We start from the raw sequence: 15,579 nt of genomic DNA, 5'->3' as shown, positions 1-15,579 counted from the left end.
ATCTTGCAATTTTATTTGAATTTGAGAGCAAAATAATATCTCATTTCGTTCTCAAGTTATATCTAGTAGATGGTAGCAAGTCCCATGCCCATTTCTGTCCCTGTAAATAAGGAATCATGTGGTTCTAATGTTTTATAAATGGTTCGAGATATCAAAGTTTTTTGCAAATGATAGCCTGTAACGAGGAACATATTTTGCGCAATAAATATTCTAAAACTTTTTTTATTCTCTGAGGTATGGAAGTAACTCATTCACAGCAGTGAGAGGTTGGTGGAATGGGACACAAACACGTTAATAGCACTTCAGGGAAACCCAGGGCTCTTATTTAAACATGTCCTCGCAACCTGGGAAGAGGCAGAGCACCTCAAGTTAACTCATCCACAGCTGTTAAAGGTGGCCTACAAAAACCGTTTATGGCGAATGAATATAAACATTTTGGGAAATGGTATTACTTTTCTTTCACATTTCTGCTTGTGTTTTAAAATTAATCCTTTGCCATGCCAAAATTTCAAATGAAACTTTTGTTCTGTCAACAGAAGTAGCTATAATTTAATAAACAAAAGATGCCTGATATACAGCTCTGTTCAAGAAGTGTAATTCATATGCGCAATGTACTCAACAGCACAGCACTAAAGTCACACTGAGAAATATTATGGTACACGCTCCAAACCATTTCATTTGAGATGACTATGTGGTAAATTTGTGATACAATTAGCAGAAACATGTAACTATAGTTGAAGGGAGTATCTGGGAAAGTTACGTGTAAAACTATTAAAATGAAGAAGCTTGTACTTACTGTCTTACATTTTTAATAATATGGCAAATGTAACAATGTTGCAACAGGCATAAAGGTATTCTTTGGGTTCATCATCAGTACTCTAACAACAATGTCATATTTAGTGAGAAAATTTGTTTATAAATAATATACATAACTATCACAAGACATTGCTTTCTCAAATGAGGTACTTTTAAACTATATAAGCCATACAAAGTGGCCATTAGATTACACAGTTTTTATAATGAGAACATAAACTGCAAATCTCTGTGTTGTCAGCTGATTTCAGAATCTTTCACTTTCAAACACACCATGGAGTAATCTACAGATCAGAAGAATATTAATGAAAGGGAATCTAGAGTCTCTACAGTACATTTACAGTGGACAACCAAAACGAATGTAACTTTTGTGTCTTTCTTTCCATGCTTTGCAACAGCTTTTAAACGCATACTTACAGGTAGAGAGGTAGGTACTTTCACAACATGTTATCAGTGGCTTTTAAAATGAATCACAGATTTGTGAACTTTTCAGTTTCTGACACTGACATAACATTCATTTTGTGCTACAAAGGGAAAGTGATATTGCCCCTCAAACTGACTCAATCACTTAAAGTTTTCAATCTTTATGATCAATATGACTTACCTCCATACCCCAAACTTTTAACGTAATGAACAGTTCAAATATAACTGCAGCAACTAACTATTTACTCTTGACTCCATGTTTATAGCCAAAGGGAAGAATAAAACTTGGCACTTGCATCAGAAATATGTCTGTGTGGTTGTAAACAAAGCTTGTTTTTCAAACAAGTAGTATATTATATTGCTTGCACTGTTAGTAGTAGTGCATCTTTGACAATTTTTATGTTTACTGATCCCTATTAGGCCTTTTACGACATGATCCCAAGAGAATTTTTGAAACAGGCCAGCAAAGGCAGCAACATTTTCATGTTTAGTGTCACATGGCAAAAACATGAAATTATGTCAATTAAATATAAAGGAAACAACTGCACTGTGGCTGCAACAAAAATTACATATATTTGTGTGAACAGAATAATTCATATAACATCAACTTCTTCCTACATGCTTTGTGACTCAGGGTTATGAAAAGGCAACTCAAAATGTGGAAGAAATAAACAGTGTGCTCAAGGTATGCTGCTGAATTATGGCAAAAAAAGTACTTTACTATTACAGTCAGTTGTGAAGATGTCACTAAAAACTACAGAAATGTAAACCATAATTCATTAATATTAATGGGTTATTTTGATCATGTTGACAATGTTAAAGACTACTAAAAACCAACTCAACTGAATTATTACAAATTTATTGTGTAACGACCACTTTTGTTTGATGAACACTTTCAGGTTGCTGAGCTGTGCTAAAGTCGTGACACCAATGGTCAGGTTGTCGTACATAATGTTACAGACCAAATCAAAAACACTGATCTTAAAGCATTCTGCCAACCACCTGACTGAGTATGGTGGGCAGACACGGGATTCTGTGTAAAGTAAACTTGTCACTAAGGGCCGGGCCAGTTTATTGTACACAGCATACCATGTCTGACTGCTGTATTTCCACTGGAATGTCAGTAGAATGTTTATGATTGGTGTTTTTTGATTTGGTCTTTAACATTACCTATGACAAGCAGACCATTTATGTCATGACTTTAGCACAACTTGTCAATCTGAAGACGTTCAAGGAACAAAACCAGTTGTAACACAATAAATGTTTAACAATACAAGAGGTGATTTTTATTAACAATTAATTAATGTGTCAGTTCAACAAACGAAAATGGCTGATGTTAAGGTCACTAATGAAATTATACAGTGCCTGGAGAAATGAACACAATAAATTGTATGCATACTAGCCTTTAGCTAACTATCAGAAAATATTTTGGATGGTCACACATTAATAACATCACTGAAGTAAAAGTGCATTACATTAGGGAAATTTATATTTCAACTAAATGAAATGTTGAGCAAAAATACCTGACACAATATAATATGAATATCAATCACTAACAGAGTATTAAGAAATTGGGGTGAATAGAACCTAAACTAAATAGATGCAAAGTGACATGCATTATTCTCCAACTGGCTGTAACTAATCTTGTTTATAAACTGGTGTGGATACTTCAACTGCATACAAAACATCTAAAACAGGGCTTGTCAATTATCCACTTCAGCAGCAACTGCTACATCAAAAGGAACAAACTTTACAATACATTACGGGTGAGCAAAAACATTCTTATAAAATGTAAAATATGTTTAACAACAAAACAAAGTGAGGGAAGGACCTACGTTGCAATGCGAACAGACGAATTTAATTACAATTTCTTCATTTTTTACATTTATTTCCAAACAATAGGACAATGGGTAATTGGGGGTAAGGGAGAAATCTTGATGTGCAGCGGAGTTTATCCAGGTGTGCAAAATCATGACAAAGAAAAAATTAAAACAGAGACAGTGGCAGATCGTAGCTGTAAGATGAATCGTGCCTAGATAATTGGTAAAAGTACAGCGTGGGCCAAGACTCGAAGTTTAAAGAGCTAAAACAACGGGAAAAGGTTAATTATAATGACTGGATACAAATCTGAGCTATTGAATCATTATAAACTTTTACAGAACAATTTAACATACCAAGAAGATGAATATTTATACACTGATGTGTCATTAATGTATACTACAGTTGTAAAATGTCTGCTAATGCTGAATGAGGAACTTACCAGATGACATTATGAACTTCTCATACATAATGCTTCTTCATGATCATTTAATGTCTGTCTAAGGGACTGCAATGGAACCAAATTATTTTATTGCGACATATGTCTTTATGACACCAGTGATGGGACGGTCTACAAATATGTGATAGGAGAAAGGACTGAAGAGGCTCAGGAAAATCTTGTAGAATTTCTTTTGTTATCGCCAGAGGAACATAATGCCCAAAATATAAATAAATCTACAGTTCCTGGTACTATTTACATATCATGGTAATATAATAAAATCGTTACTCTATACACACCTCCTTCTTCCAAGACATTTTACTAAAAGTTACTTCCCCCCCCTCCCTTTCATAATAAACATACAAAAGAAAAGAGTGAAGCCTGAAACATAACAGCGCAAAACAGTCATATTTTTACAGGAAAATTTCATTTCCTTTGTTTTTATTATGGCAGTAAAGATAACAGGGAAATAACAAGATAGAGCAGTTCACCAGTTCCTTGTATTATTTTGTTGCCACTTCTTAACCAGCAGTCTTACACATTTACCAACTTCAAAATAAACACACAATTACAAGGACATCTGTAGCACATTAGTCAACATTTTTAACTACTTCTCTGGTGACTGCATTAAAATTTTAGTTTTTAAAATAATACAATAGTTTCATTTTCTGCCTCAATTCCAATTTTAACTTCATTAAATAGACAACAATCATATGGAATCCCAATAAAATGATGTTCACCATTAACCAGTAACAGTTGCATCACAGTCATAAATTGGCATCTTTGCCGAGTTGTGACCATAAAGCCAGATTCTTTTTGTAGCATCCCAAAATATTTAAAAGACATTAAAAACTGTTTCCTGGGTACTCAGTGCAAAGGAATAAATACTAAACTATGGTCCAACATGTGCAATTGAGTTCTTCATTCTTTTACTGAACAAAATAATTACAGAACTGAGTTTGAGATAGTATAAAAGCAATAGTGTTGTCAACTCCACTGCATGTCACAGCCACAACAATAATTAAATTAATTATCTTGGTGCAGGTTTTATTATCACTGCAATAATATCTGATGTATGTATGTACATATAGTTAAATTGAATTACACTTGCTTATTCTTATTCTGTGAAACAACATAAATATACAGTGGTAAACAGTGCACAAACAGAAGTATCACATGCATAAATATACACAGTATCTATGACAGTAATTGACAAAACTCTAATTAATGGAATGGTTTCTCACACATATTAAAAGTATTAACACTAATAAAAATAAATTACTTTATATCAGTGAACTAAATAGTATTCAACAAATATACATCACAAGCAGACAACATATTGTTATCTGTTTCTCTCAATATTGACCAAAACCTCTGCAGGTCAATACATAAGGTAGATTTCGAGTCTTCAAGCTTAATATTATTTGGCATCTACATAATATTTTCCCTTGAAATGTAATCTCTGCTTTGAAGAGGTAAAGGCTCTGGGTCTCTCACAAATGATACAGAGTTTCACACAAAAAATTTGTTTAACTTCTACAGCAATGTACTTGTATGTTTATACATCTATATGTTTATAAAAAGACTTGCAGCTTATATTCATAGCATACTGATGTACAGGTAGGTCTACAATGAAGAAAAGGAAACAAAGCAAGTGATGAGATGCTCTCACTTGCCAGAAGCACCACCAAAATTTGGAGCAGCAGAATGTAATGGTGTGCTTGGAGGAACCAGATCCATAGTTTTACACACCCATCCAGCAATGTCAACATTCTCTGATTCAGCCTTACGAATCCATTCATGGTTCTGTGGAAAAAGACAAGGGTACACAATTACTTGGACTTAAAAAAAATTACATTGTTACACCAAGTGCAAATACAAAGATGCATATCACACAACGGAATGCTGTCCGGTGGCATTGTGGGCATGTGATATGGTAAGGAATAAACAAGTGGAACAGAGGCAAATAGGGAATCAACCTAGTGACAATATCAATATAGGTTGACTTGAGCGACTGTGACAAAGGGCAGATTGTTACGGCCCAGTGCTTGGGAACAAGCATCTTGCAAAAGCAGCAAAGCTCGTCAGCTGCTCACACGATACTGCTGTGACATCTATGGAAAGTATATGAAAGACAGTGAAAACTCGAGTAGGCAAGAAGTTGTTGAACACCGATGCCTCTAATATATTGCCCACCCTGTAAAACAGGATAAGCAGTGATCCGTGGCAGATCTGGTGACAGTGCAGTGCTGGTGGAGGCACAAGTGTTTCAGAGCACGCATTTAAGTGCACACTGTCCAACATGGAGCTCTGATGGAGATGACCCTACATGATCCCGCACTGATCCAATGTCACCCTCAATTATATTGGCATAGGATGACAGAGACTGAATAGTGTATCAGTGAAAATGTGTCTACTGGTTGGATGAATAACATTTTTAGTTCAAACAGCTCAATGCTCATAACACACACTTTATCACAGAGACAGGCCAATGGGGAGGGGGGTATAATGCATTTGAGGTAGTGATTATAATGTTTTTGCTCATCAATGAAACAGGTAACAGCAACAACAGCACTCATTTCATAATGAGGTAGGATTTTTTCACAACATATGTCACTACACTTTTAGAGAAAGCTAGAGGAGAGATGGATTTCAAATACGGACAGTTAATATTTCAGGCAACACAAATCAATATAAATATATCAATATAAATATTCAAACATGCAAGTAAGACCATGTGGAAAACATGTAATTTGGCACAAATAATTGTCTCCAACAACAAACAAAGCCCTCAGCAGGAAGGAAATTACCATATACCAAAATAATACCTCAAAGGAAGAAATATGGCCACACAATCTGTTTTCTTACAGAATTATTTTCTGGATTAACATGACTAGGGTTAATATACAGAATTTACTCAACAAAAGTGAGCAAAAAGACTACTGTGGAAAGAAAGCCCTTGGTCTTCAAAGATCTTTGAATTATCTCATTTCTCAGTACTCTTCAAGGATATTTGTGGCTAATAATAAAAATAGTACACAAGAGAAAACAGAATTCCTTGAAGACTGCCTCACTGTATAGGGTTAATAATGGTGATATTTCTTCTAGTGAAAAGGTCTTCAAGAAGATGTCTGCAGACTTAAGAGAAGGAATTATGGATATTTGCTCATTAAAATGAAAAGAAAAAGTTTTGCTAACAATTTACACACATTAACTGACCATCTATGTTGTAGATGTAGAAAACATTATTAACAATGCAATTACGTTAAGTGTAAACAACTAATTCTTCTTATTATTTCACAATTGTGAAACCACTTAGATAAATGTTTCACAGGTAAATATTAACTGAGCAACAAATGATTTTTTTAGTTCATTTTGCTATGTTTGTTTACACTACATGCAGGTAAAGACATCTACTAAGTAATACTGATATTGTCTACACAATTATTGGTTATTTTGTCACCATAGACATAGTTCAGTTAAAAAAAATGAAAGTTACTAGAAAGTCATTTTTGCAGATGCACATGCACACACAGACACCAAAACTTCTTTACGTGTCTCTCCTTATAAGATTAGCTGAAAATATAGAAAGGCACACAAAAAACTGGTAAAGTCCATGGCAAATATATGTATGTGGCTGGCTGACCACTAGACAAAGAAGGATGAGCCAGCAACTCTGCAACACACTAAAGCCTCCAACCTAATTTCTCAAACTATTTTCAGCAACAATATCGCCCTCTTCAGTGAGTTTTTCTTTATTCTAAATGAATTTTATTCAAAATTGGCATCATTATAAAAATTAAAAAAAATATTATTACATAAGTACTGATTGGATCCAAATATTGTATTCTTATTTACTTTAAGTCACAACACTGTGTGTATAATAGTTGCCTTTATTTCCAGCATATTTTCTGCATTTTGTTGCAGTTTCTTTGGCTCACAGCATGTTATCTGTAATTGCATAAAAAGGCTGTTGAAACAAATATGAATAATTGAACTTATACTACTGGGAATCATGGTAAAGGTGTAGATACAGTTTTGGTGTACACTAGATTGTTATGTAATTTGTCATGCACTCACATTAATTGGTTGGCTAGCAGTTGCTTTTAAACACAGAAAAACATAAGTTTTACATCTTGATCATAATTCAAAAATTACACCATCTCACAATTCATGTGTGTCGTGAGAATGTATCGCATATTGTGAGAAGATTTTGAAAACTGTAGCAGGAGTTCTGACGACTGGGTTTCTTATTTACACATCTGTATGTGATGGAGGAGTGATTTGTGTGTGTGTGTGTGTGTGTGTGTGTGTGTGTGTGTGTGTGTGTGTGTGTCTCTTACAAAATGGCTCTGAGCACTATGGGACTCAACTGCTGTGGTCATCAGTCCCCTAGAACTTAGAACTACTTAAACCTAACTAACCTAAGGACATCACACACATCCATGCCCGAGGCAGGATTCGAACCTGCGACCATAGCATTTTCTCTTACAGCCATAAATAGTGTGTTGTTGCAAAGCGTTGAATTTTCATTTCTTATGCTTTTCCCTTCTGCTATAGGCTTTCGTGTGTAATAACTTTCTTTCATTGTTAATTTTCGGTGCAAACAGTTGCTGTGTTTCAGGATGTGTTAATCAGCTTCAAAATTAGTGGAGCGATGGGTTCCATTATCAGGTGTTCCACAAAAGTGGAATGTATGCTGTCACTCTTCAGAGCTCTTGTCCAGTCTGTGTACCTAGTTCAAAAGTTTCTGCTTCTTTGTCCTATGTATTGGGTTGGATAGGAGCTACATGTGAGTTGGTATATTCCTGCACTGCTGAATTTGCCTGAGGATTTTCATCTGAACTTAGCCTTCCCCGAACTGTGTTGTTTGTTATAAATGTTATTGGGATCCCTTATTTTTTCAATATGTATCCATTTCTAAGTGCTATTACATTATTGTATGTTACTGTGTACCATCTGATTTTTTTCCCCACCTGATGTGGTCTGCTTTATTGTCTGTGTTTCTGCTTCTGTGTTTTCAGACACTTTGGCTGCACTATTGAGTAGGTGGCCACTACCATTATTTTCCAGTTTTATCTTATTGTTGAGCTTTTTTATGATGCCTGTTTTGTATTAATTTTCATCTGACTTGAGAGATATTCTGTCTATCCCGTGGATAATGTGTGGAACTGAGCTGTCAGGTGGTCGAAAGAGCTATGGATAGCAGTGCTTTTGGATATGGGTTTTCTGTAAAGGGAAAATTCACATTGGTTGTTGTTTCTTGTAATTTTATGATCCTGGAAATTAAGTTTCTACTTTTCTTCAGTTTCCTTTATGAAGTGGGTTTAGGGGTGTACTGTGTTGATGTTACTGTGTAGCTCTTCCATTCTGTGTTTCATCTATGAGACAGATTATCTGCACCAGTATATTATTTTGTGCCCTTCTTGTTTCACAATGTTGTTGAACATTATGTTCCCTGATTGATTCAAGAAAATGTTGGCTCAAGTTCCACTGATGGTAGAGTCCATGGGTAGACACTCTTGTTGTAAATAAAAGTTGTTGAAAGTGAAATAATTTGTTCTGCAATTAGTCTAAGGATAGATGAGATATTGTTTATTTGTACCTCTGGAAATTTCCTGTTTTTCAACTGTTGTTCTATGATGTTTATAGTTTCTTTTGTGGGTATACACTGAGGTGACAAAAGTCGTGGGATACTTCCTAATACCATGTCAGACCTCCTATTGCACAGAGTAGAGTGGCATGGACTCAACAAGTCACTGGAAGTCCCCTGCAGAACTACTGAGCTATGCTGCCTTCCATAATTGCAAAAGTGTTGGCAGTGTAGGATTTTATGTAAGAAATGATGTTTCAATTATAAGCCGTAAAAGTTCCTATGGGATACATGTTGGGCAATCTGGATGACAAAATCATTTGCTTGAATTATCCAGAATATTCTTCAAACCAATTGTGAACAACTGTTGCCCAGTGACATGGTGCATTGTCATCCGTAAAAAAATTCCACTGCTGTTCAGGAACATGAAGTCAATGAACGGCTGCAACTGTCCTCCCAAGTAACCGAACATAACCATTTCCAGTCAATGTTCGGTTTAGTTTGACCAGAAGATCAAGTCCATTCCATGTAAACACAGCCCACACCATTAGTGGTCACCACCAGCTTGCACAATGCATTGTTGGCAGCTTGGATCCATGGCTTTGTGGGGTCTAAGCCACACGCAAACTGTAAAATCGGTTCTTACCAGCTGAAATCAGGATTCATCTGACCAAGCTACAGTTTTCCAGTCATTTAGGGTACAACCAATACGATCACAAGCCCAGGAGAGGCACTGTAGGCAACATCATACTGTTCTCAGCCGTTTGTTACCACAGCTCATTAATGACAGATTCATTCATTGCATGTCATACACTGATTTCTGAGGTTATTTCATGCTGTGTTGCTTGTATGTTAGCATTGACAACTCTACACAAACACCATTGCTTTCGGTCATTAGGTGAAGGCCGTTGGCCATTGCGTTGTCCGTGGTGAGAGGAAATGCCTGAAATTTGGTATTCTCGGCACGCTCTTGACAGTGTGGATCTCCGAATACTGAATTCCTTAGTAATTTCTAAAATGGAATGTCTCACGCATCTACCTCCAACTACCATTCCATGTTCAAAGTCTGTTAACTCCTACTGTGTGGTCATAATCACATCAGAAACCATCTTCTATGAATCACCTGAGTACAAATGACAGCTTCACCAATACACTGCCCTTTTGCACCTTGTGTATGCAACAATATTGCAATCTGTATATATACACACATAGCTATACTGTGACTAAGTCACCTCAGAGTATACAGATGTAATGTCACGAGATAGCAGTTTTGTTGTTGAAGGATCCCGATATTCTTACTTTTCTGTATTATGCCTCCCATGTTTTTGAGGCTTTTTTCATTTATGTATGTGTATATTTTCTATAGTAATGTGTGCATGTGTCTCCCTAGTAAGTAAGAGCGTCTTTATGTTCCTTTGGTATCTCTGTGTTGGTCACTGGTTTATATTATTTTATTTTATTTTGACACTTTACCTGTTTTCTCAATGTATTCTGCATTTTGTCTCTGTTATTAAGACCAGAGAGTTTCCTTTGTCCACCTTGGTTATGAATTAATTATATTGTTTTAGTTTATGATTTTCTCATCAAATTTTTGTATTTGTATTTATGGATGGTTTGTTCTTACTGATTATATGCTTCATTTCATCTGTCAGTAGATCTCTTGTTAGAAATGAGCTTAAATCTGATGTGTTAGTTCTTAAAGTAAATAAGATATTATAAAACTATTCACAGAATACGATATTTGGAAACAAACAGTACACATGTAATAAAGTTTCGTGTTTAGAACTATGTTAATTTTCCAAGTTTCAGAATAACAAAAAACTCGATGATGATGGCTATATTGTCACTGAGACCAGTTTGGGAAAGAAAAGAAATAAAACAAAGTATTTTGCATCAAGGTGGACCCACAGTCCCATATTCTTATTCAACTTACCATTAGCTGAAACAGAGGGCAGGCCTCATTTACATGAGCTGTTACACTCTGGTCTGAAAAATGCACTGTAAAACATTGTGTATGGCAAGCTGTACATCACAGGCATCACAAAATGGGGGATCTTCTTGCCAGAGTGCATGGCCATGCATTAAGAGACAGAGTCCTATTAGGAGGCAGGTCAGGTTGGCCTCATCCTGTAGGAGTGATTGGTGTAAGGCATGCCAAAGACAGATATTTGGCTTCACTGACCACAGTTTGTTGCCCCTCAGGCCTTGCCACTCTTCCTCCCACAGATATATAGTTCTTCGACTCAACAGTGAGATGGCAGCTTTCAGGGGCATGTTACTTTAAGCCCTGCTATACATGCTAGCTCATTTCCCCACATTCCCACATGCCCTGGTACTCAGCACAATGATACCTGTTCTCCTGCAGTTGGAGAAGTAGTTTACCCTCTATTAATTTCATAATTTTCTCTACTGGATACATTTGTTGCAATGCTTGTACAGCACTAAGGGAACTGGATCAGATAAAGAACTTTTTCTTCAAACATATCTCATTTGCTCCATTGCCTTCAGGACTGTGTGCAGTACACAGCACTGCAGATTGTTAATTGACCAGGTAGTCAACATCATAAGACGCAGTCAGGAAAGATAACAGAGCATCCAAGTTATCTCTTTTTTTGAGCCAGCTGTAAACAAATCAGTAAAATTACTGTGCTTACCTAAAGTGTTATATAGCCAGATTTCAAAATTACATTTGAGTGCACTGTTTCTTTAACACGGTCAGTTCTAAAATAATTCTGGGCCTCTTAAGCTAGCAGGGATTTTCACTCCAAAGTTCTAAAAGTAAATCCTTTCCATGTATCATAAAATGTTTTTCTGCTCACCAATGGATGTTACAGACTCATTCAAAAGAAAAGCAAGCAATAGAATGGTATGCAGCTCTGAGGGGAGACAAATACGTCTTGTACACCTGCTACTAAATGAGGAGTCATCACCTGGAGTGAAGTAGCAACTCACCCACCTCGATATATAGCCTGGGAATGGGGTGGTCCTAAATGCACCCATGACCAGCCCCATTCCCTCTGGTGGATGACACCCAATATTTTTAATTCTAAGTACCTGACCATAACACCACACATCCAAGATCAAGGCAGAAACCTATAAAGAGTTGATGAAACTGAAGCAAATAAGTTCTGTCTGCTCTCCAAGCCCTGTGACTAAAACATTTTAAAATATTACCTGCTCCGAGTCTTCTTGCCTTCAGATTTTTGAGGTGTGGCAGCCAAGCAAATTTTTTATCAAAAGTGAGGTTCAAAACACTTAAAATTTTTTTAAAGTTTAAAATAGTGTCCATCACTCTCGGTTCAGGCAAATTAAAAATAGAATGCAAATGGTTAAAAAGAACAAATAAATACTTCTCAGTTAAAAAAGAAAAATCACTTTCATCTGCCCATTTCTCCAACCTCCTGATTGGCACGTGTTACTTGCAATGCTGGAAGATGAGCTTCCAACAAAGAAGTCTCTCACGAACAGGGAACACTGGATAGGATCCCTCACCTTGAATGTAGTACTGTTAATAGTAATTCCAAACACTGTCACTCTTAAGACACAACAGTGAGGGACACTGTTCTTTTGTTCAAAATGATCAGACAAGATATTGCAGACTCTACATTTAAAATAATGAGGAGAAAGAAAGGACCACAGGAAACCTGGCAGTTACTATAGCAAAATGTTATACCAATGTCTGGGCTATGTTACTTAGGTTCATATTGAGGCTTCCATTTATCATTACATCAGGAATGGGGATCTTCTCACCTATCACAGAAATTGCAATGAACTTCCATACAACTGCACAGTTGGTGCAATGGTTTACAGTCTTCAGGAACTATTGCCAATACATTTGTTTACTCTGCTTTTTTTAATTTGGCAGGGTTTGGCCCTCACTTCACAAAAGACAGTGGGGTTCTCTGCTGTTGGTTGATATTTGATCCTACGAAGGGCAACCCACATCTCTCCAATAGCTGAGACACACTCGCCAGTCCACCAGGTGATAGGCTGTCTTTAAGGTTGGCCTAAAGACTGTGGAATTGTTGCTTCAGTGGCATTGTGAATTGCCTTTGTGATTAGACCCATCCAGCCCTGGACACTGTCACAGCACTCAAAACAGCAACCTGTTCAGCTTAATGAGCACCTATTGTGATGGTATACTTCTGGGCACTGCTCTGTCTGTCAAGTGAATCCTGATCAGGAAATGATCACTAGAATGCAAGTCACCAACAACTTTCCAATGTGTACTGTTTGTGAGGTCTTGATATCATATCAAAAGACTCATGGCAGCAAACAGCCCTATGACAGTAGTGAAATGTGAACTCAGCCCAATGTTCGTAAGGCAAAGATCCTGCGTCAATGAGAGTTCTTCAACAGCTCTATCCTGGAGAAAAACTGCATGGATACCCATAGCACACTGTGTGGATTCACATCCACACATAAGAGGAATGGGCAAGGAAGCTGTGTGATGAGGTTTTGATGACGTAATCCTGATCGACTGCTGACGGGGCATATACAGGGGACAAATAGCAAAATGTTGCTGGTATACTGTGACAGCCATTACTTGCATCTTGGTGGTAAAGGGGAAAACTGAAGGGTGGTATGTATCACATAAAACAGGGACATCCACGAATTCTGTACATGTGCAGTGCATTCTTATGTGTACTGAGCACTGTCGCCTTGCTGCACACTTCCCCCACTACCAAGTCATGTTGTCTGAACACGAGGAGGGAGAAGAGGGGAAACTGCAAATGCGCCATGTATAGATGGCAATTCACTCTCACAAGGAACACTGAACAAACTGCATACAACTTGGTTTTATATTTCTTTGTAAAACAAATTTTCAATATTATTTAATTACTTTTGGTGGGCCGATTACGTCAAACTTTTCATCTGCCACATACTGTCAGCATATGTACAGAAGCACTCAATTTCACATATTTTCGTCATTCAGTTTTCCATGTAATCATAACCATAATGGAAAAAAGACTTCCACACACATAAATTGATCAGAATATTGTATAATGTTTGCAACCTCATAACAGACACAAGGAAACTCTTCCCAAATAACTACTGGAGAGTTAACACATAAAAGATTTTGTCTTTTAAACAGGAATTACACTGCAGATCGATCAATTCTTCCTGTATGTGTACAGGAGTGCTTTCAATTGAAGAGGCAAAGTATCTCAAAAATAGCTCAAAAAGTATGTAAGATTGGGAGCATCCTTAAAATGTTTAGAAGACTATACTTGTATTTTTTTAATAGCATCAGTGAGCTTAGGAAAACTGACAGCGTATTTTTGTCAGAATTTGTCCCTTCCATAACAAGAATTTCTTTTTAAATGCATCCTCAACAAACCAGAAATATGTTGTCTCACACCTTGCAGCAGTTTACTGTGGCAGTGTGCAGTTAACATGCCAGGTCTACAATCAATTCCAGATGTTCTAACTTTCATTCCTGCATTCCTTCTTCCTCCCTAAATTAATCAACAATAGCGGGTTGTGAACCAAAAAATCATTCCAAGCACACCCCTTGACTTAACCAATGTACTTTGCAGTAATTTATATAGCCTCCATAATCTTCGTTCAGTTTCATCAAAAATTGTCACAACTAACTGTAATAATGTGTACCCCCAGTTTCACCACATGCTCTATGCCAGCAAACATAGCTGAAGTGCATCTTGACATACAGAACAATGAATCCTGTACAAACTGTCTGCCAATCATTTTAATTTTTTGCTCTTTCATAATCAGTTTAGCTATTTAAAATTCTTTCTGCATGATGATGTAATGTTCCACAAAAAATTTGTTGCACCAGTCAATTATGTGAGCGTATAGTAGATAGTGAGACTTGTCATCCTTCTCTCATGCAATTTGCATTATTTTTAAAGGATTGTGATGATAAATCGCTAGACATCAACTACGAGTGGTGCCATAAGCCCAGTGATGGGAGCAGTACCAGTGATTGATGACACATGCACCAAGTATGGTGTGGTGGCCTATATTGAATAATGGTTTGCAGTCTTGGCCTTGGCATCACTTTTCAGATGACTCAACAGCAGCAGCAGCAGCAGCTTCTCTCCTGAAGATGGCAGAAAGATGGATTACCTATATATATGTTAAAGATTCCAAGACTTACCAAGCGGGAAAGCGCCGGTAGACAGGCACAATAAAACAACACACAAACACACACACAAAATTTCTAGCTTTTGCAACCAACGGTTGCTTCTTCAGGGAAGAGGGAAGGAGAGGGAAAGACGAAAGGATGTGGGTTTTAAGGGAGAGGGTAAGGAGTCATTCCAATCCTGAGAGCGGAAAGACTTACCTTAGGGGGAAAAAAGGACAGGTGTACACTCACGCGTGCACACACACACACACACACACACACACACACACACACACATATATATCCATCCGCACATACACAGACACAAGCAGACATTTGTAAAGGCAAAGAGTTCGGGCAGAGATGTCAGTCAAGGCGGAAGTACAGAGGCAAAGAAGTTGTTGA

The 15,579-nt window shown here is 37.0% G+C and overlaps 1 protein-coding gene across 2 annotated transcripts in view; it reads right to left on the bottom strand.

Moving 5' to 3' along the window:
• Window positions 1–3,103: 3,103 nt before the first annotated feature.
• Window positions 3,104–15,579, bottom strand: part of LOC126281223 (dual specificity mitogen-activated protein kinase kinase dSOR1) — an 84,540-nt gene continuing 72,064 nt past the window's right edge. For both annotated transcript variants that reach the window (XM_049979976.1, XM_049979975.1), the window contains one exon: window positions 3,104–5,299. In XM_049979976.1, coding sequence (XP_049835933.1) covers window positions 5,162–5,299 — 138 coding nt within the window. In that variant the 3' untranslated portion in view covers window positions 3,104–5,161. The remainder of the gene's footprint in view (window positions 5,300–15,579) is intronic.

Source organism: Schistocerca gregaria, chromosome 7, assembly GCF_023897955.1.
Source record: "Schistocerca gregaria isolate iqSchGreg1 chromosome 7, iqSchGreg1.2, whole genome shotgun sequence".
Lineage (NCBI taxonomy): Eukaryota > Metazoa > Arthropoda > Insecta > Orthoptera > Acrididae > Schistocerca > Schistocerca gregaria.
This window is presented reverse-complemented; position numbering and strand designations above follow the sequence as displayed.